Source organism: Pseudorca crassidens, chromosome 18, assembly GCF_039906515.1.
Source record: "Pseudorca crassidens isolate mPseCra1 chromosome 18, mPseCra1.hap1, whole genome shotgun sequence".
Lineage (NCBI taxonomy): Eukaryota > Metazoa > Chordata > Mammalia > Artiodactyla > Delphinidae > Pseudorca > Pseudorca crassidens.
Genome location: NC_090313.1, coordinates 59,733,298 through 59,755,180, shown reverse-complemented (window position 1 = coordinate 59,755,180; position 21,883 = coordinate 59,733,298). Strand labels below are relative to the sequence as shown.

Sequence of the window (21,883 nt, the reverse complement as noted above, 5' to 3'; positions counted from 1 at the left end):
TGTACCAGTGTGGGGCGGGGAAGCTGAGGTGGAGAGAGTGTTGGGATGAGCTGAGGGCGGAGGGAGACAGAACCATGTCAGAAGGATCCACGTCTTCTAGGGTTACAGATTCCAAACTCAGTATTCAAACCTAAGGGGTACAAAGAAAGACAGATGTTAACATGAGTTTATTGACTACTGCCTATTTTCCTATGTATAAGTAGGCCAGCAGTTCTGGCTCCAGGTAGGTTCCGATACCAGATAATCTCATCAGCCTTTAAAAAGTACATTAAAGGCTGCCAAAATTCCTTTGTAAATCTTCTGGACAAAAAGAGCTACTCAAGCTTCTACCTCCAAAATGCCTACTGAGCGGTCAAAAAAAAGCTGTGTTTTCATTGATTTGAAGGAAAGTTGTATATTTATTCTGAAGGCTGCCATCCAGCAGCCTTCATGGAAACTTCTCCGGAACAGTACAGTAATCCAATAATTCCCAAACTGAGGTCTCCAAAACATTAGTTGATCTTAAAGATCAGCTCATGGTTAAGCACGATTCTTAATTGCGAAGAAAATTTCACAGCCTCTTACTATGTAAACGTGCGTTAGGAATCTCCAAGTCAATAAAATGCTGTGCGATGTTTCCCAAACTTGTGTGACTTAGGATTCTTCTGAGGGACTCTTTTTTTCAATGACATGCAATTTGGGAAACACGGTGCTGGGCTGTAAGGCATAACTTGAGGCTTTATTAACATCTCTAAAATCAACTTCTGGCAGCTTTCCTGATAGGAAAGAAATAACATATCACAAATGATTTCATTTCATAGCAATTTCATTATACAGTTTTCCCCTGCTACCTGAAAGTAGAGTGTTCCTATGAAACCTTTCATAAACTGAAATGGCGTAAAGCAAAGAAGCAGTTACCTTAGGACATATCTTGCTAATGGAATGCACAGAATAAGTTGAGATGAGACAGATGCTCACAGACACAGTTCAAAACAATGGCCGCTCGATGCTGGGGTGCGGAGTGTAGTTCCCCGGGAAGGAGCTGGGCAGGGCCACTCTCCCTGCTAGGGGTGCCCACCGCCTCTGTAAAACAAACACTGCAAAACAAACACGGACAGCTATTTTTACTTTTAACCTTTTCTCGTAAAAGCAAAAATCCTCTTCGGATTTCTTTTGGTTAACGGAAACAGGTACTGATGTAGGTCTTTTGTAAAAATGAAGTGGCGTACAGCAAGTTTCAAAAAGTGGGGTTACCTGTAATTGTATAAAGAAGCTCAGAGATATTGCAGAGATCGCCTGTGATCATCCCACATTTACATCAGCAGAGCTAGAGCTAAGCGTTAAACCACATTCACATTGTATATAAATATAAATAAACATTTAATTATTTATATATATTTACATGTATAAAATACAGATATGTATATATTTACTTCTTTTTAAAAAAATATGTCTTTATTTTTTTAATATTTATTTATTTGGTTGTGCCGGGTCTTAGTTGCCGCAGGTGGGCTCCTTAGTTGTGGCACATGGGCTCCTTAGTTGTGGCATGCGTGTGGGATCTAGTTCCCTGACCAGGTATTGAACCTGGGCCCCCTGCATTGGGAGCGCGGAGTCTTAACCACGGTGCCACCAGGGAAGTCCCTATATATTTACCTCTAAATATAATATATTTGCATATATGTACCTTCTAAATCTGCTTGCTATATATATGTTTTATGATTGGAGTGAACAGAGATTCTGTGCCTATTTCCCCAATCATTTGAGATTTTTAAATGTCAATAAATGTGAGATGATAGGATAATGGATAAGATTAGCTGCACAATGTCCCTCCTAGGCACAAGAATCTAAGATCCATGTGTATAATTTTGTTTGTATCAGATTTTCACTTTGCAAATAAGTCATATTAGTCATTTACTTGCAGAGGAAGAGAAGTATGCCTTTGTCAACTGGATAAACATAGCCCTGGAAAGTGACCCCGACTGTCGGCATGTCATCCCAATGAATCCAAACACCAATGATCTCTTCAGCGCTGTTGGAGATGGCATTGTGCTTTGGTAAATAACACAGCCTTCTTGGCTTCTGAAGGTTTCCCTAGAATTTTCTGGAATACCAGCAATTCACTGCATTTATCTTTAGGCTCACTTCCTCTGGTGCTCAGCTGGATCTGAAATACTTTTCCAGACTTTCACGTGGCAGGTTCAGGAGAGCAAACTGCTTTCAAAAGCAGCTTATAATGAGACATGTAAAACTACCATCACTTGGGTGGAGGAGAGGTATGCACAGCACAGAGACAAACATGAACATAGAGATAGAGTAACACAAGGTCAAAATCAATTATTTTTGGAATATATGTCATTTTGCTTCATCTGAGCATGGCCTGCTGTGAGAGTACATTGAATGATAGAATTGAATGATAATAGCAGCATGATAATTGAAGCATCCAATGCAAATCCTCAAGCAAAAGAACTATTATGTTGAACTACTATTGTGAACTAAATATATGTTGTGTGAAAAAAACAAAAAGAACTATTGAGTGGTGCACAAATGCTGCAGGCGCCTGGAAAAGGAGGGATGTATTCTATGCGGGAACCCTCTCAACACGGTTGGTCAACTCAGGATGGTGCCTTTGAAGATGCCTCTGTGGCTCTTGCTTTGGCAGCCTCTCTGTCATTGTAAGATGTGGCATGAATGAGGAGGCTTGAAAGGCCCGATCTCAGGTGGGCTCAGGAATTGAAGGGAAAGACGTGTGGGCAAGACTTTGAGCCTCCTACCCCTCCTCTGCTCTGACCAGAGCAATTCCACTCTCGGTATTTTGTTTATTAGAGCTCACCATGAGATTTTATTTTTTAAAAGTTCAACGGCTGAAAAAAGACATCAGAAACCTAGCCTGCATGTTCAGGTCCTGACTCTTTAGGTCCTGACTCTTTAAGACCACCCCCTGGTCTTCCCTCAGTCTCTTTCTAGTTGTACCTCCCAAGACCCCCGTGACTCAGGTACCCAGCCCAGGGCACGAGTGAAGGGTTGTAGGAATGATTGGATGCTTCATCAACCATACTCACTCTTCCCCATACACGCCCTGCTTACAACTTGTGACTCTGGCTTTGCCTTTTATTTTCCTTTTTAAGAATGTCCTTCCCCACCCTCTCCTCCTACACAAATCCATTTACTGTAAAACTCCTACCGATCTCTCCCTTCACTGAATTCTTAAAGCACATACTGTTTGTAGTACTTTGGGAGCCATTATAATGTTCTGCTTTGGACTGTTATGTAAATTTTCATATCCATATATTTTGTCTCTGTAATTTGACTCTAAGCTTTTCAAGGGCAGGGATAGCGTATACTTTTTTAAGCCACCCCTCTCTCCTACTGTTTCCCAGAGCTTCTAGTTCACTAGAGCTTCATATTTTTCAAATAATGATTTAGGGGTTTGTTTTGCCTAAATTGCAATAAAGTGCCTTTTATTTAAATATATGTACACACACACACACACACACACACACACACAGAGCAAAGTTGTGGAAATACATCTTTATTTAAGCATCTATATGCCTAAAAATTGTTAGAAAAAAAGTTAATGTTGATTTCTCTTATTAAAAAAAGAAATAGTCACTTTCAAGTTTATTATTCTTTGATTTTGTTGTTGTTCCTTTGGATTTTTTCCCAACTTCCTTTCTCTAAATAAGATGGAAGTGACCTAAGGAAATTTATTTTTAATGACCAATTGGAGGTTAAACCAAAGCTAAGTGGGTAAAATAAGTTTTTCATAAATAATAGCTGTTTATTTTGGATGTCTGACCAATGTATTAGATACTTAAGTGGGAGACATTGCTAAAGTACTGATACTATAATGCCTACAGGAGAATATAAAACATTTTATTATATGATCAGTTGAAGGTATAGAGTTTGACCAGCTGTCAAATAGAAATTTAGACATTGTATAAGCTCAAAAGTGTATAGATAATCTTTTATATAGTGGAGCAATTTTCATGGCTAACAATGATGTTGCTGTCCTCTTTGCTTATGGCATTGCTAGAATTTAAACTCAGTGTCACTGGGCTCTTTTATTTAGAAGTCTGCTTTATTTAATTGTTTCTCTTTCAGTAAAATGATCAACCTATCAGTGCCGGACACAATTGATGAAAGAACAATCAACAAAAAGAAACTCACCCCTTTCACCATTCAGGTGTGTCTTCCCTGTGTTACCTTAATGTAGGATTGTGCTTTGAAGAAATGAGTCGCCGTGACTGCTGAGTCAGCCTTTTTCAGGCGCTCAGACATTATTTCCAAAGCCCAGGCTTTGGGCTGGTGATCTGTCATGACTAGTAGGGAGAGGGGGACACATTTCTATTTTGTCTTGTATTAATATAGTGGGGGGGGTGAGGGAAGTTAGTGAGTATTAGTAGTTGGGGCAGACTTTGTTCTGGCCACGTATGAATAAAATTCACATCGGCTAAAATTTAACTCAAACTTTCCCTGGCAATTTATCTCGGAGCTGATGCCAACTACACAATATTTTATCTGAAAAGATTAGCCTTTCTAAGAAGTGAGGGGGTAAAAAAAGAGAAGTGCTCTGGCAGCCTTCACGGTGCTATTGGCCACAGACACCCATGTGATAAATATAACTTGCTTTTATGCCTTCAGTTTGTCGATTAACTGGAACAGTGACCGGTAGTAAGTAAGCTGCATTTCTGTCTTATGTTCCAGCATTTTAACATTATTGTAATCTTTTGCTCAGAAACCACATCTCACTTCTTAAATCCTGAGCAATATATTATGTCCTGTTTGGATTTAAGCAACCCTGTGTTCCTAAAAAATGGAAGCCGTGATCAAAGCAAGAGCTATGATTAAACGTACATGAAGGCACTTAACGTCATATATAATCTTGATGTTAAATTTTAGTCTTGGCCGTAAGTGGACGTGATATTTTTTACTTGTCATTTTGAGCTCTACATTAGGGTAAAAACCCAGTTTTCTTCTGATAATCCCCTTCCCAATTCACTGGTGGCCTGTGTTTTGTTTTTAATCTGTCATAAAAACAAGTTCTGTACATCTTTGACTCTGATATCTCCTTCTTTGTGGACTCAAAAATAATAGTAGAGTTGACCCTTGAACCATGGGGGGAAGGGGGTGTGTCAGCCCTCCGCTCGGTCCAAAATCCAAATATAATTTACAGTCTGCCCTTCCTGTACTTGGTTCCTCCATAACCACGGTTCTGCGTCCATGGTGTCAACCAACCATGGATCATGTAGTACTGTAGTATTTACTATCGATAAAAACCTACATATAAGTGGATCCAGCAGTTCAAACCTGTGTTGTTCAAGGATCAACTGTAGAAAGACCCTGGACTGCAAATTTCACTGACCCTATCCCAACTGTATATGAGTTACCTTACATACATTGTTGTTAGTTATAAGAACATATAATCTGTATGCATGTGGATATGCGTGTGTGTGTTTGTGTGTGTGTACTCAAGGTCCCTAGATATTATAGATAATCAATAAATTGTCCTAGTAAAAACCGCTCTGTCTTTTCTAGGAATTTCATTTGAATCTTTTTCATTCCTTCAATATCCAATCTGAATGTCAAAAAGATATTTTGTTACTCTCTTTCATGACCTTGATTTACATCAACAACTGGGTTATTGACAATAGCTAGTCACAAGACAGTGACCGCCCTCAAATGTGCCCCTTCGTTGCTGGCTGCTGGAGATGCTGAGAGCAGAGGCTCCATCAGAGAGCAGTATGGAAAGAGAAGACTGGTTAGTTTCATCGGGACCAGGATGAGCCTTCAGCTCAGGGCTCTGGCTTGATGGACTACGCCACTGCCTGAGCCCAGCGTCTGGTTACTGGATTTTACTCCAGTAAAATCCAGGTGTTACTCCCTGCTTTTTTTCAGTGTTAAAAATCTAGTGAAGACAATGCCTATGAACTTTCTAGAAGCAAAACGTTGCTGCTGCCGATCAAGGATGATCATTTGGCAGCTGCCAGGTCAAAAACAAAACTTGCATACTTTTTCCCCTTCAGGAGAATCTGAACCTGGCTCTGAACTCTGCCTCAGCCATCGGCTGCCACGTGGTTAATATCGGGGCTGAGGACTTAAAGGAGGGGAAGCCTTACCTGGTCCTGGGACTGCTGTGGCAGGTCATCAAGATTGGGTTATTTGCCGACATTGAACTCAGCAGAAACGAAGGTACCAGCAAAGCCTCCGACGTTAATAACGGCATGACTTTTTGTTAGTGCATGTGTTGGGGGCTGTGAGAGGAAGATGTCAGGAGTTGTCAAACTCAGTTTTTGAAACGACAGTTATATCCAATCCATTGTATTAATGTAACACATTCTATCCACACTGCCCAGACTTTTTAAAACAACAGAGCAAAAGCTTTTTTAAGACCACAGGCTTGTTTAGAACCTAGAGCTCAGTCTAGCTGAGCTTGAGGTTGGGACCCCAACCTCAAGAGCTTTTCTGAGCTCACTTTGCCTTTAGACGCTTTGTAACAAATTAGGCTAATTTAAACTTGGATTTTACAAAGTGATTCACATTCGTATACTGCAGTGATAGCACCAGAGTAGAAACTCAGTCTCTTTCTTACCAAGATTATAGGAAATTACATTTAGAGTTTCAGAGTTCTCAACTAAGTATTTGTAGCTGTCATTCTTATCCCACCTGCTGTCAGCGTCCTAAGCATTTAAACAATTCAGCCTGTCCTTTAGACAGTAATAGTAGACCTTGATAAATATACAAAACACACTGTTACCTTTCATTTTTCCTGTACAGATCCTAGTAATATGAAATCTGTAGCCAAAGTCTAACCTTTTATATATATATATATATATATATAAAATTATATTTAATTTACATGTCCAAATCAAAGTAACCAGTGAAGAATCCTGGGGTACCATTTGAAAACCAATATATTAAACAGAATATAAAGAAGAAACAAGCAAATAGGGAACATAGAACACATTAGAAAGAATATTGATTTGCAAATAATGACGTCAGCTAAATTTAAACCTTCTAGCTGAGCAAAAATGACTTAATTCATCTGGGAAACAGAGGAAAGAGTTAATTACACTTTCTGAGATGCTATAATTATGCAGGTAAGCATTTGAAATATAAAACACCTATGGGAATAAACAAGAGGACATTGTCATGATTATGAAATAGATCTCTTAAAAGCAAAAATGTCATATCGTATCAAACGTGCTCTGACAGACCCCGCAGAGTATTCTGAGTCGATAGTCTGGGTTATTTCCACGGCTCTGCTCCTGTGTTCTGAGGCATAGCACTGATATTCATTGGTGCCTTGACTTCTCCACCCGAAAAATGGGGATAATAACTAGGCTTACAATACCTTACACCTCTTTTTAGGGAATAATAATAAAGTGTTTATTCCATGGGAAAGGCTATATGTCCCTCTATCCCAGAGAGATAACGTGGTATCTTTGACTTCCCAGCAGGGCTTAGTTTAATTTATAACTAATCCCCCCAAATATCCCCTGCATTTATTTTTCTTCGGTTTTTGCGCTTCTTCAGCACTGGCTGCTCTTTTGAGAGAAGGGGAGAGTCTGGAGGATATGATGAAACTCTCCCCTGAGGAGCTCCTGCTGAGATGGGCTAATTACCACCTGGAAAACGCAGGCTGCAGCAAAATCAACAACTTCAGCAGTGACATCAAGGTAGGAGGAGTGGACTTTGTACACGACTAACCACAGGGGTGGAGGGAATTGGGGCATTAACAGAGAAGAGACAAAGATAAAGACAAAGGGGCTTCATCTCTTCAGAAGTTCTGGCGTTAGTTAGAGTGGCCGGTGCTGTTTCGGGGCCCATGCTGTTCTCGAGTCCATGTGCAGCTCCAGCTCAGGGCCACATGCAGACCTGCCCAAGGCCCTAGCAACCGCACCACATCAAACGAGATGGGTGTCCCCTGGAGTTTCAACATCAGAACGTAGAGGGATGAGGGTGAGTTAGGGGAAGAGCAAGAGGTAAGACTGATTTTTAGGTAAGGAGAGTCTGTGTAGGATTCTAATGTCTTTCTGATTTTATCAACGGGAGCATCAGATGGGGATTCCTTTAAAAAAAATTAAACCAGGATTACTCTTCTAATTATCCTAATCATAGCAAACAGTATGTACTGCATGCCAGGCACTGTTCTAACTGCTTTATGCATGTATTGACTCATTTAATCCTCACAACAGATCTTTGAGATAAGGATTATTATTTGCTCATTTTGCAGATAAGGAAACCGAGGTAAAGAGAATATAAGTAACTTGTTCGAGTTCACATAGCTGGGGGAGTGGGGTCAGGACTCAAACTGAGCAGTTGACCTCCATACATACTGCTCCTCTAAAACAATTCGTAAATTTCTTGAAAGCTTTTTATTTGTAGAAACTAGAGTGATGTTTAAAAGATAATGATTCTGGAAACCATCTGCAATGAGAATTAACCCCACAAATCGTAGAAGACACAGTTAGTCCTACAACAGCGATCCAGAGGGGGAAAGGCTGAGGGAAGCATGCACTGTAGTTTTCAAGTTTGTGAAAAGTTCCATGCCAAGGTGAAAGGAGCAGCTTGTTAGCATTGATAACAGATGGGCCGACACAGAAAGAGCTTAAGGAGCGGGAAGGAATGTCAGTCCTAGGAGGAAATGGTATGAGATGCTGGAATGCAACATGAGAAAAACATTCCAGTCTCCACTTTCTCAAAAGTTAAAGACATTTTCTCCAAAGAGAAAGAGTCAGAGGAAAGGTCACATGACTCACCAAGTCAACCCAGGCTTGTAATTCTTGAGTGACAACTTCCCCCTGCTGTGGACTTAATGGCTTTTAGAACTCAAGGTCTGCCAGGCACAGTACCAATTAGAGTGAAGCTTCTAGATGGAAAGTCCCCAGTTCCTTAGGACATAAGCTAATAATGCCAAATTTATTTTTTCTAACTACACAACTTTCATTGGTTATTAACATTCTTCTTGCACCACCAGCCAAACTGGGATTAATCAGAAACTGGACAGCATCCCTTTGTGCTCAACACTTAGGTTCTGCAATCATTTCAGCCAAAATTCTCAAACTTTTCAGATAAAATTAGGATGCTTGGTTGGAGCCATAAATTTACCTGAGTTCCTATGACTGAAAGGCTGTGTTCTTTAGACTATGAGATAGGAACTGGCAAGCTGAGCACTTATACAGTGGTTGTGCCTGTTTTCTGGGAGTAGCTGCCTCACCACCAACGTCAGTGCTGTGACATGTAAGTCTGAGCATGTGGCTCAGACTTTGGGAGGGGCCCTTAAATCACACAAAGTCAGCAAAGGAGGGGAGAACCCCCAAAATACAATGAATGAGACAAGTCTCTTAGGGTCTGGTGAAATGAGGTGACTCTTAGCAAAGCTAAACAGATGGGACACATGATGTGCAGATTTTATTCATGCCTAACCCTGCGTGGAACTTTCACTGACTTCGAAATACCTACAGCAAAAAGTAAGAGAAAGGAGAAGGTAGAGAGAAGAGATGAAAATCAGTTTCCCCAGGTACAGCATCCATGGCCGGTGCTCTCTCTTCTCATCTTTCTAATGTCACAGGAGGTGAGCATACCTCTGCTCTCCCTGGGCTCTACCCGGTTTTTAAAAACAAACAGAGCGACAGCTGATTTTTCAGTCTTTAAGAGAAATTAAGATGTCTTTAAATGATTTAAATAAACTACCTGAAAATCTGTATGCTTTCATTGAATGCGAATAAACTTGTAATTTTAAGACTATGATTCAGAAAATTTTTTGTCAATAAGCCTATTTCCAGAATCTAAGAAAACATGAGAATTCAGTATCCATATCTACTCTGCAATAGCTAAACTAAACCACTTTTTCTAGCTTCTTGATAAATAGTAAATGCACTTCCCTTAATATTGCTCCCTTTACATAAAGACTGCTTGTGAATGCTTCAATATTCTGTCTTCGAAATCTTTTTCTTTTGATGATTGTCCATTTAAATGTGTTTTTAAACTCTGCCTTAAACTTCTGCTTCCTTTTTCTGTCACTTTTTTTTTTAACTAAACCTTAGCTGACTGACTTCTACAGCAATATAAAGGTATATATATTTTCCTGTATACAATTTAATACATGTAAACAAATTATTTTTCTCCCCTAAGATCAACAGAATAGCATTTGCCTTTTATGTATGTCCTGTATTTTTAGCTGTTATACTCCTTTTAAAAAGAAAGGCAAATATAATATATAAAGAGATAAATAGAAAATTCAAATTAGTGAATGTTCCCAGCTTTGTTAATTAAGTTGCATTCTTGAATGATAGTTGGATGAGAAATGAAATAGGTTTGCTTTGGGGAAATTATTGTCGTGCTAAGTATGTAATTAGCTGTGCCATTTTGAAATTGTAATTTCCTCATTTCTCACAGGACTCAAAAGCTTATTACCACCTGCTTGAACAGGTGGCTCCAAAAGGAGAAGAAGGAGGTATTCCTGCTGTTGTTATTGACATGTCAGGACTGAGGGTAAGGCCATGCCCCAAGTCGTGTTAGATGTGATGATTCCTCTGCATTGGCTGTTCCATTGCCCTATGTGATGCTGGCTCCAGAGTTCCATGAGTGGACATCTCTGCTTAGAGCCGTGTTAAATTGTTAAAAACTGTTAACAGTTTTGGGTTGTAACTGTGGAAAATTGAATCTGGAATTAAAATTAAGGAAGGAGAGGAATGCTAATTAAATGCCACACACCGTCAGAGGCACTTCTGCATGTGTCCCCTCATTTAACAGGCCCTACAACACCAAGAAGGATTCTTTTTTCCATTTTTAGGTACCTGAATATTATTTCTAGAAATAGACAGGATATTTACACAAATAAATAAATTCCCACTATCACGATGAAAAACAAAATGAGATTCAGAGGGGTTCATTAATATGTTCAAGATCATGTGACAGATTAGTGGAAGTCATGTGCTCCAAGGCTGGGGCTCTGTCCTCTATTAATCCTAATAAGAGGAAACCCCGCTTGCTGGGTTCTTCCTATGTGCCAGGTGTTATGCTGGGCATGTTGCTTACACTGCCCCTAATCCTTGCAAACATCACTAAAGTAAGTGCTCATAACTCTGTTTTATAATTGAGAAAACTGAAGGTCAGAAAAGTTAAGAATCACCTCATGGCCACAGAGCCAGTATGTGGCATAGCAAGGATTTAAGCCCAGGATGGCTCCGAAATCCACCCAGCCACAGCCCTGCCTCACTACACCCTTGAGGGTCACGGGAGAAAGGGCTAGACAAGACCGTCTGAGTTTTTAGAGGTGTCTGGTATGAGGACCCATTGAAAACAAAGTGGACAGCCTAGAAGAAATGGACAAATTCTTAGAAAGGTATAACCTTCCAAGACTGAACCAGGAAGAAACACAAAATATGAACAGACCAATCACAAGTAATGAAATTGAAACTGTGATTAAAAGTCTTCCAACAAACAAAAGTCCAGGACCAGATGGCTTCACAGGTGAATTCTATCAAACATTTAGAGACGAGTTAACACCCATCCTTTTCAACCTCTTCCAAAAAATTGCAGAAGAAGGAACACTCCCAAACTCATTCTATGAGGCCACAGTCACCCTGATACCAAAACCAGACAAAGATACTACAAAAAAAGAAAATTACAGACTAAGATCACTGATGAATATAGATGCAAAAATCCTCAACAAAATACTAGCAAACAGAATCCAACAATACATTAAAATGATCATACACCATGATCAAGTGGGATTTATCGCAGGAATGCAACGGTTCTTCAATACATGCAAAACAATCAATGTGATACACCATATTAACAAACTGAAGAGTAAAAACCACATGAAAGGATGCTCAACATCACTAATCATTAGAGAAATGCAAATCAAAACTACAATGCAGTATCACCTCACACCAGTTAGAATGGGCATCATCAGAAAATCTACAAGCAACAAATGCTGGAGAGGGTGTGGAGAAAAGGGAACCGTCCTGCACTGTTGGTGGGAATGTAAATTGATACAGCGACTATGGAGAACAGTATGGAGGTTCCTTAAAAAACTAAAAATAGAATTACCATATGATCCAGCAGTCTCACTACTGGGCATATACCCAGAGAAAACCATAATTCAAAAAGACACATGCACCCCAGTGTTCATTGCAGCACTATTTACAATAGTCAGGTCATGGAAGCAACCTAAATGCCCATCAAGAGACGAATGGATAAAGAAGTTGTGGTACATATATACAATGGAATATTACTCAGCCATAAAAAGGAACGAAATTGAGTCATTTGTTGAGATGTGGATGAATCTAGAGACTGTCATACAGAGTGAAGTAAGTCAGAAAGAGAAAAACAAATATTGTATATTAACGCATGTATGTGGAACCTAGAAAAATGGTACAGATGAACTGGTTTGCAGGGCAGAAGTTGAGACACAGATGTAGAGAACAAACGTATGGACACCAAGGGTGGAAAACCGTGGTGGGGTGGGGATGGTGGTGTGCTGAATTGGGCAATTGGGATTGACATGTATACACTGATGTGTATAAAATTGATGACTAATAAGAACCTGCAGTATAAACAAACAAAAAAACAACTAATACTAAACTTTCTTCGGGTTATTTGTATGGAAATATATTAATATAAATGTTTCAGACATTACATGAAATTTCTAAAAATCTTATATGTTCTGGTATAATGTTATAAGTCATAATTCTAGTTATTACTTTAAAATGTATATCTCAGAAATAACTAAATTTCCTTGTCAATTGCATTATTATGAACTTTCATCAAATCTTTAACCATGGTCATTTTTAAGTCTTTTGTCATTTACAGACAGTTTTGGGTGTACTCTGATGCTTTTGCAAAAATGTTCCTATAAAAGGGTTTCATCTTCAAGGAATTCATGGAAACGACTCTGACAAGTACAGGTTTCTGGTAACTGACTATACTGCTGAACTGAATGAATAAGAGTTTTCAGAACTCTAATGGAAAACTGATGAATTCATAAAAGTACTAACAAAAGATCAAGATGAAAAAAAAATTACATGGGACTGAGTGAACTGATGAAGATGATTATAATTTTTGTGACTTTCTGTTTGAATAAAAAAAAATCCCACAAGGACTCAGAGGTGTAAAAAATATACAAATCAATTTTCACTGCAAGTAAAGGAGCTGTTACAGTGGAGGATTACTGGACTGAATGTCAATATTATGACATAGTATGAGTGTGTTTCGTGTTTGGTAATTGCAATCATTGTTGCTTTTGTTGTGGTCATCCAAAAAAAAATTTATTCTTACAGTTGTCTCATCTGTTGTTCAGCCACATTATCTGACACAGATAGGATTTAGAGAGAATAATCTTAGAAAATCAGTATGGTTGAAATCGTCAAGAAAAAAAATCCTGTGGGTCAATCCAAAAGAAAATCTTGATGGAATGTTTTTATCTTATGTAGAAAAACAACTTTGGAAAGAAAATAAAAGATTTTGCCAAAAAAATAAATAGAACCATACAGTATAAAAAAAAAAGAAAAGAAAACAAAGGGCACAACAAGGGTCCGATTAAAACTTCAGTTTTGCCAGCACTTTAGTATTGATGTAGAGAAGTTGCCTTACCCATTCTTGTGCCTCATTTCATATCATTAGAGTTAAATCCAATGAGTTAATATTAAAGTTAACTCATTCCTGCATGAGAAGTAGAGCTTCTGAAATGTATAGTGTTATCTAGCAAAGCATCATATTAAGAGATAATTCTAGTTTTAATAAGTTCCAGTTGTCTGAAAATTTGTGGTTTCATACACTTTTAAGAGCGTTAAAGGGCAATGGACCATATTTCAACAAAACTTTAGTTTTCTGGTAAGAGTCTGTTTACAAATGACTGGAGATTCTCTAGAACTATTTGAATAGACTTTTAATACATTAAGGGGGTGATCCTCAATCTGAAGTCTGCAGAAGCCAAATAGATATTATATATTTATCGATGACACTGTGTAGCTTAAATTTATTTTGTCTGAGCTGCAAGTACACCAACTCAGTGTGGGAAAGGCGGTTAAACCAATCAGAAGTTCTTGTTGGCAGATGTAAATAGCTTTGATGAACTGAAAATAGGAATATAATTTATTATTTAATAAATGAACATTTTTCATGAGGTCTATGCAAGAAGATAATAAAAAGGAAACCTAATGGTTGAAAGTAATTAAGATGAACTTAAATGACAAAACTGTAGAATCTACTGAATCTCTTTAAAGACAAGACAACCAACTATTCATCTGAAATGGTTCCGTTCTGTATAAGGATGGAAGGACTTGATTACTTAACTTCTGAGATTCCTTTTACTTGTGACTTTCTGATTTTGGTTCAGGCAAATACAAGTAATAATTTGCTGTTTTAAGTGTCTATCTGAGGTTGAATACTAAGGGTTTCAGTAAGATTCCCATCTCTTTTTCATATTATTATCCATGTCTACTTTGTGCCTAGAGAGGCTTTGACCCAGCCTTGAGACGTCCGTCCTTTGTCATTGCAGGAGAAGGATGACATCCAGAGGGCAGAATGCATGTTGCAGCAGGCGGAGAGGCTGGGCTGCCGGCAGTTTGTCACAGCTACAGATGTTGTCCGAGGGAACCCCAAGTTGAACTTGGCTTTTATTGCCAACCTCTTTAACAGATACCCTGCCCTGCACAAACCAGAGAACCAGGACATCGACTGGGGGGCCCTTGAAGGTAACTGGAAATTGGTTGCTTAAATGTTCGGAAAAGCGGTCACAATTCTAATTCAAGGGCAATTCAAAATCACCTCCTACGCAAACATAAGCCCCTCACATGGAAGATTTGCAAACAGGTCCTCAATTCTCTGGTACATAACAAAGAGAATAAATAGATGAATCAAGTCAGTTACAGACAAACAGGAATAATCAAATACCATTATATCACATCCATTATACATAGGCTTCATCCATTATCAGAATTAAATGTTTTAAGGAAGACAGTGCATTTAATTATCAGATGAAATAAATCCTGAGTTCCAAAAACCTCATTTATGTACTTAATGGACTGAGTGTTAATTCCTAGAGGCAAGAAATTGCAGCCACGCATCATTTAAAAATGATATTTAACTTATGTTAAGAGATGCTCACTGAAATTTTTGTTTTGCTTCTTTGATTTGGATAATGGGGGCCACAAAATAAGATTTTGAGGCAGAATCCATGACCGTTACATTTAGGAGGTTAAAGCCCTAAGACTGGACAAAAAAATCACACAGCTTTAGTCAAGTTCTAATAGGTGATAGTGCCAGAGATGTTTTTCTTTTTTTCATCGTGAATTGTCCCGATATTGAGACAGAAAATCAATACAAAAGTAATAATAAATGAATGTCACCAAAGGAAGAAAATCCAGATTTAAAGAATTGGTTGATCCTTTTCTGCAGTGCTTTACTGTAGCTGGAAGTGCAAAATCAATCTGTGTTCCAACGCTGCTGCATTTGTATGATTTGATAAACAGTGGTCAGGGGTCTGTGCCTTCTGTTGACTACCAAATATGTATGTCAAGCCCTCTAATCACCCGTTTCTAGCTGCCTCTAGATCATCCAGATTTGGGTCCATCGCTATCGCTTGAAATTCAGCATATACAAGACAGAATTGATCATTTCCCCTTCCCGCATTGCCTCTCTACCCCCTGCCCCCATTCCATCTACTCTCCTTTAGAAATTCTCCGTTTCCATTAATCATACCATTTTTTTCTTCAGTTACCAAAACTCTGGGTTCCACTTTGATATCTTCCTCTCCTTCCCGCCAAAATCTCTTGAATCAACAAATACTAATAATTCTTCCCCCAGAATGACCTTTAGATTGTTATTTTTCCTTTCGGCTCTTCCGGACTCTTATTAAATCATACACCAACTATTTCACTAGGTCTTAGGGGCCTACTCCTCCATCCATCAAGCACTTGAATGTGCCCACGTGCTGGTGTCAAACACTATCCCCTCTGTGTGTTTAATTTAAATGCATTTTGCCTTTCAGTAATTCTGCACACTGCTGCCGAGCACATCACAGTGCTGCTTTCGTTACATCTCCGCCTTGCTCAAGAATTTATCATAGTGATAAAAAAAAGAACCCCATAGTGACTGTCATTGTCTAATATATCAACCAAAATCTGCTACCTGGCATCCGAAGATGCCTGATTCTGCTTCCAGCCACTAGACAGCCTTGTCTCTGTGGCCTCTACAACACAGATCCCTGAAAAATCAGTTCCTAATGGTTTTAAGACAGACCTTGCCTATCGCTCCCTTTGTGTTCATATTTACACAATCTCCTACTTCCACTCCTTACTTATCCCCCCAGATCCTCTCCTCTTTCCTCTTTAGTATCCAGATTTTACTAACCCTCTAAGGTAAAGCTCAGATTGCGCTCCCCCCAAATTTAGCCCATAAAATTCTCTCCTTTACCTCAACTCGAATATAAATATCTACCTCATATTTTAGCCCTCCAGCTTGCATGATCCCTCTTTGATGCCTAAAATACTTGTTTTTCCAGAAAGAATGTAAGCCTTTGAGGGACAGCCCTGAAGAGTTTCCCCACACAGGATCTTGCACACCACTCATAGATGCTCTAGAGATACTCATTGAATTGAAGTGGAGAAAAAAAATTAACACAGAATAGCAACCCTCATCCAAATCCATTAGGGTTTTTTTTTCTACTTTCAGTGTTTATTACAGCTTCTTTAGTTAAACTTTGATCATAAAAAAAGGCATATTTTCTAGGTACGTGAAAGATAACTGGTCTTCATTCATTTAGGTGAGACAAGAGAAGAGCGGACATTTAGGAACTGGATGAACTCCTTGGGTGTAAGCCCTCGAGTCAATCATTTGTACAGGTAAGCATATTGGAAGACTCTTCCCTAATATGAGGTACCAAGACCTGGAAAGATCCCCAAGATTTCAAATACCACTGTGGTGTGCAATTCTCTTTACAAAGTGTGTGCACCTCGGTGAGAAGGGGGAAATGCCACGTTGAGCAGCAGATGTGAAGAAACTCACTTCCATACACCAACCTTGCTGTGTATTTAGTACAAAAATCATAACCCAGCAGCAAAAGGACACATGGAATCCCTGTTGTAAACCCAAGATCTGCTCAGAAGCAGGCCAAACAGTAAATGTTCAGTTTGTGGCTATATCTCCTATGCCATTTGTTAGAGCCGTATTTCTTTTTCTGGAGGCTGCGTGTTTCTGCTGAAGGGGCAAAGGTGGTCACACCTGGGGGAGACCTCCAGTCAATTCCCTCCCTTTCTCTGAGTCGAGGTTTCTTCACCTCTAAAGATGGAGCTACTGATGCCAGTGTTGCCAATTGCTGGGAATGTTCCTTGAGCTAATATATAAGGAATTGCCTGGCCCGCCGCAGGAGCTTCATAAATGCTGAGTATCTGAGAATTCTTTTGTGTTTGTTTTTGTTCAGTGACTTATCAGATGCCCTGGTCATCTTCCAGCTCTATGAAAAGATTAGAGTCCCTGTTGATTGGAATAGAGTGAACAAACCACCATACCCCAAACTGGGGGGCAATATGAAGAAGGTAAACAATGACTCTTTTTTTTTTTTTTTTTTGGTTGCGTTGGGTCTTCGTTGCCGCATGTGGGCTTTCTCTAGTTGCATCGAGTAGGGGCTACTCTTCATTGCGTTGCGCAGGCTTCTCATTGCAGTGGTTTCTCTTGTTGCGGAGCTCGGGCTTTAGGTGCATGGGCTTCAGTAGTTGTGGCACATGGGCTCAGTAGTTGTGGCTCGCGGGCTCTAGAGCACAGGCTCAGTAGTTGTGGCGCACAGGCTTAGCTGCTCCGCGGCATGTGGCATCTTCCAGACCAGGGCTCAAACTTGTGTCCCCTGCATTGGCAGGCGGATTCTTAACCACTGCGCCACCAGGGAAATCCCAAACAATGACTCTGCTGATGTTCTGGTAGGCAGTTGAAGTCATAAGCCTGCAAGAGTACCTTGTGAATACTTTATCAGGAGGCCAGACTTAGATAACTGTTTATCCATGGATTAAATTAGAGTACTGCAATCAGAAACCTGAATGGTTTTATTAAAGTGAGTTCATTATTTCAGTTGATTACTTAGTTATAATTCCATGTTGGATGTCTTTAAACTTTATGATGTAAAAATTCTAATTAAGATAATTAGAGCAAGCAGAGCTGCAGGGTTGCTTTTGCCCCAGCAAGATCATCATTCTAATTTTCTAAAGAATCGAAGCCTTGTACTAACAGTTTGACTTGTACAAATAGTATGTCTAGTGTCAATGTAATGGGAACACATTGTTTTGTAAAAGCAGCCACGGGGTTGGCACGAACATTTCCCACCATTTCTCATGCCTGTGACCCAATGATGCATGCGTCACAGCCACAGGAATACCTGTCCCACATGTCGGTCTGCCGTGTGCGTGTAGGATGGAGAATTCAGATGTTCTATGTCAATCTCTATGAATTCAGCTATTTTAGGAACATTATAGACAGGTCACTTAGTACGGCTGTCTAGTTCTGTAGTGTGATGTAGCCATGAAAATGTTCATCATCATAATTCATTTTGGTTTTGCCCTTAAAGTACACTATGAATATGTTTTTGGTGGGAGTGAGGGGTTCCATTGAAGAAAAGACAGAAAATCATTTGACTAACTTAGCATCCTAGAATTGCAGAACCAGGCAAGGCTGGAGAGATCAATCAATCTCACCTTATTGTTTCATTTCGTGTCTTTATTATCTTATTTTCTCGGGTATTTATCATCATCGAGATGCTGACATTAGATTGTTTCCCTTCCCGCTCATTAACAGCTTGAGAACTGTAACTATGCAGTGGAACTGGGGAAGAATCAAGCGAAATTTTCCCTGGTGGGCATTGGGGGCCAAGATCTCAATGAAGGAAACCGCACCCTGACATTGGCCTTGGTTTGGCAGTTAATGAGAAGGTAATGCAACCCGGGGGAATGACATTTTATTGAATGTATTCTTCATCTAGAAAAATACTTGCAAATTTCAGAGTTGTGATTTAATTTGATAAAACTATATTTTAAGCTAAACTTAAAACCAAAGGAATGTTGGCAGAGCAGTCCTGCTTTATTTTTTTCTTCCATTCAGTTCTGACAGTTCTGTTTCAGGTACTTTGAAACTCTGTTATTAGGTTCGTCAGTGTTTTAGATTGTTATGTTCTCTTAATGAATCACCCTTTTTCATTATGGAGTGACCCTGTTTATGCCTGGTAATATTCTTTTCTCTAAAACCTATTTTTCCTGATATTAATACAGCCAGTCCTGCTTCTTCTTGATTAGTTTAGCGTGGCACATTTTTTTCCATCCTTTAACTTTTAACTGATTTGTGTAAATACAGTCACTTATCTTTTAAAGGGGCTTTCAGAATAAGGGGGGGAATATGCTATATTTACCTACCTATCTGTCATTTCAGGTTCTCTTCTTCCCATGGTGTAGATACAGATTTCGATCTGATGTCATTTGCCTTCTACTTGAAATATTTCTAGCAGTGCGCCATCTGTTGGCGAGGAATTATTTCAGCTTCTGTCTGTCTGAGAATATCTTTATTATATTTTCATTTTTGAAAGGTATTTTATCTGAGTGTACAATTCTAGGTTGATAGTTTTTTCTTTCGCTATTTTGAAGATGTATTCACTCTCTTCTAGCTTGCATCATTTCCAATGATAATCTGTTGTCATTCCTGTCTTTGTTCCTCTGTATGTAATATGTCTTTTTTCCTCTGGCTTCTTTTAAGATTTTCTCTTTATCACTCATTTTAAGTAATTTGGTTATGATGTGCTTTGGTGTTTCTTGTGCTTGAGGTTTCTTGAGCTTCTTGAATCTGTGGGCTTACAGTTTTCACCAAATTTGGAAAAATCTTGGCCTTTATTTCTTCAAATATGACTCCTGTACCCACCCTCTAGTTTTTTGGGAACTCCAGGTACACATTTATTTGGTCATCTGAAGTTGTCCCAAAATTCGCTGATGCTCAAATCATCTTTTTCCTTTATATTTCTTTTTTTCCTGTCTCTCTTTCATTTGGGATCATTTCTATTGCCTTGTCTTAAATTCACCACTCCCTTCTTCTACAATGTCTACCATTAATTCCATTTGGTGTATACTTTTTTATCTCCGACATAATAGTTTTCGTGTATAGAAATTTGATGTGGGTCTTTTTGACATCTCCTCTACGTCTTTCCGTAACACGCTTGAACATATAGAATATAATTGTAATAACTGTTATTTCTGGGTCTGTTTCTATTAACTGATTTTTGTCTTCATTATGGGTCGTACTTTTCTACTTCTTTGCATGCCTACTGATTTTTCATAGTATGTGAGGCACTGTGAATTTTACCTTGCTGTGTGCTAGATATTTCTGTATTCCTTTAAATATTCTTGACTTTTGTCCTGGGATGCAGTTAAGTTACTTAAGCACAATTTGATCCTTTGGGGGCTTACTTAAAATCTTAATTAATCTCGAGCTAATTTTGTCTCTCAATATTGAGATAATCTCTTCTGAGTACTTTACTTGATGCTCCATATATCATGAGATTTTTCCACTCTGCCTGGTAGGGACCAAATTTATGCCAGCCCCTGTGTGAACTCCAAGCATTGTTCTGCCCATTCATTTCTGAAAGTTCTTTTCCCAGCCTCTGGTAATTTCCTCACATGAATGCTCCAAGTAGCACTCAGCAGAACCCTTGAGGCAAACCCTCTGAAGATCGCGGGAGCTTTCTTTCTAGATGAGTGTCCTCTCCGGGCAGCTCTCTTCTCCCTGCTATTCTGCCCCACACGTTCTAGCGCCCTGGCTTCCTTAAGTTCTCAACCCTGTCCGCTTGGCTCAGGGTCACTGTCATGCTGTTTGAGTTCTCTCTCCCTGCACTGCAGCCTGGAAACTCTCCATGCAATAATCTGGGGCAATCCTAGGGTTTACCACATTTGTTTCCCTTCTCTCGGGGACCACTGTTTTGTGCTTCCTGTTGCCCAATGTCTGAACATCGTTTCGTAGTTTTTCACTGTGCTTTATGTGTTTAAGGCAGAAAGGTAAACTGGTCCCTGTTATTCCGTCATGACCAAAAGCAGAATTTCCTGCTACTTCCTTAACAGAGACCTTTAGATACCTTTTCGAGTCAAACATAAAATTGATTAATGTGAGAGCTATGTGGCCATATTATTTAAGCAATAGTAGAATATAATAAGATATACAAATAGAAAATAAATGGTGAGAAAAGTAAACAATTTTGGGTACAAAAGCATGAGCCTGGGAAGAAGTCTAGACAGCAAATCTGTAAGCATGAACTGGTTTACTTTTACATGCTTTGCTCTTTCCCCCTTTACTGATAGCTCTGACCAGGCAGAAGTCTTCCATTCCTTAATTAGAACCTATGTTAGTGTGACTTAATTCATTTTTCTACCTGGAAGGAAGCCCGAGAAACCATATGTCACATTACATTATGTCTAACAAGGTAATGGCAGAGACAAGGGTTTGTCCCTAAGCACTGCCGCTTTATTCCCAGGCCACTGTCTGCAGATCGTAATATTTATAATGGTCCTTGGAGTAATCATGTCAGTGTCTCCAGGTGATGTCGGGTGATCAGAAATGATCATAATCAATTTAACTACCTGATTTACATTTGCTTTATCAAGTATGATGCTCCATTACTCCTTTCTCAACTGGGATCTGTTTAATGATTGAAGGCAGATGTCATAAGGCTTCTCTGGCACAGAAAACTCCAGAGCTAAAGAAACTTTAGCCTCTATTTCACTGCATGTATCTAGAACATCACTGAAAGTTCCTAAGGGCTGTTCTCACCGGTGTATTTGTAGAAACGATTTCTGAACTACTCTCTATTTTCTTTCACGTGTGTTTTTAGTTCTTAACAGACTGGCTTTTGGTACTGATTGCTTTAAAAACCAAA

General features: G+C 39.2%; 1 protein-coding gene across 4 annotated transcripts in view; it reads left to right on the top strand.

The window, feature by feature from the left end:
• LCP1 (lymphocyte cytosolic protein 1) overlaps nt 1-21,883 on the top strand; it is a 56,777-nt gene that overhangs the window by 21,762 nt on the left and 13,132 nt on the right. For 3 of the 4 annotated variants that reach the window (XM_067712986.1, XM_067712987.1, XM_067712989.1), the window contains 10 exons: nt 1,904-2,036; nt 4,084-4,165; nt 6,006-6,171; nt 7,516-7,658; nt 10,029-10,055; nt 10,381-10,476; nt 14,489-14,684; nt 16,754-16,832; nt 17,411-17,525; nt 18,772-18,905. In XM_067712986.1, the coding sequence (XP_067569087.1) occupies nt 1,904-2,036; nt 4,084-4,165; nt 6,006-6,171; nt 7,516-7,658; nt 10,029-10,055; nt 10,381-10,476; nt 14,489-14,684; nt 16,754-16,832; nt 17,411-17,525; nt 18,772-18,905 (1,171 nt within the window). The remainder of the gene's footprint in view (nt 1-1,903; nt 2,037-4,083; nt 4,166-6,005; nt 6,172-7,515; nt 7,659-10,028; nt 10,056-10,380; nt 10,477-14,488; nt 14,685-16,753; nt 16,833-17,410; nt 17,526-18,771; nt 18,906-21,883) is intronic. The other variant, XM_067712988.1, reaches the window with a different exon arrangement.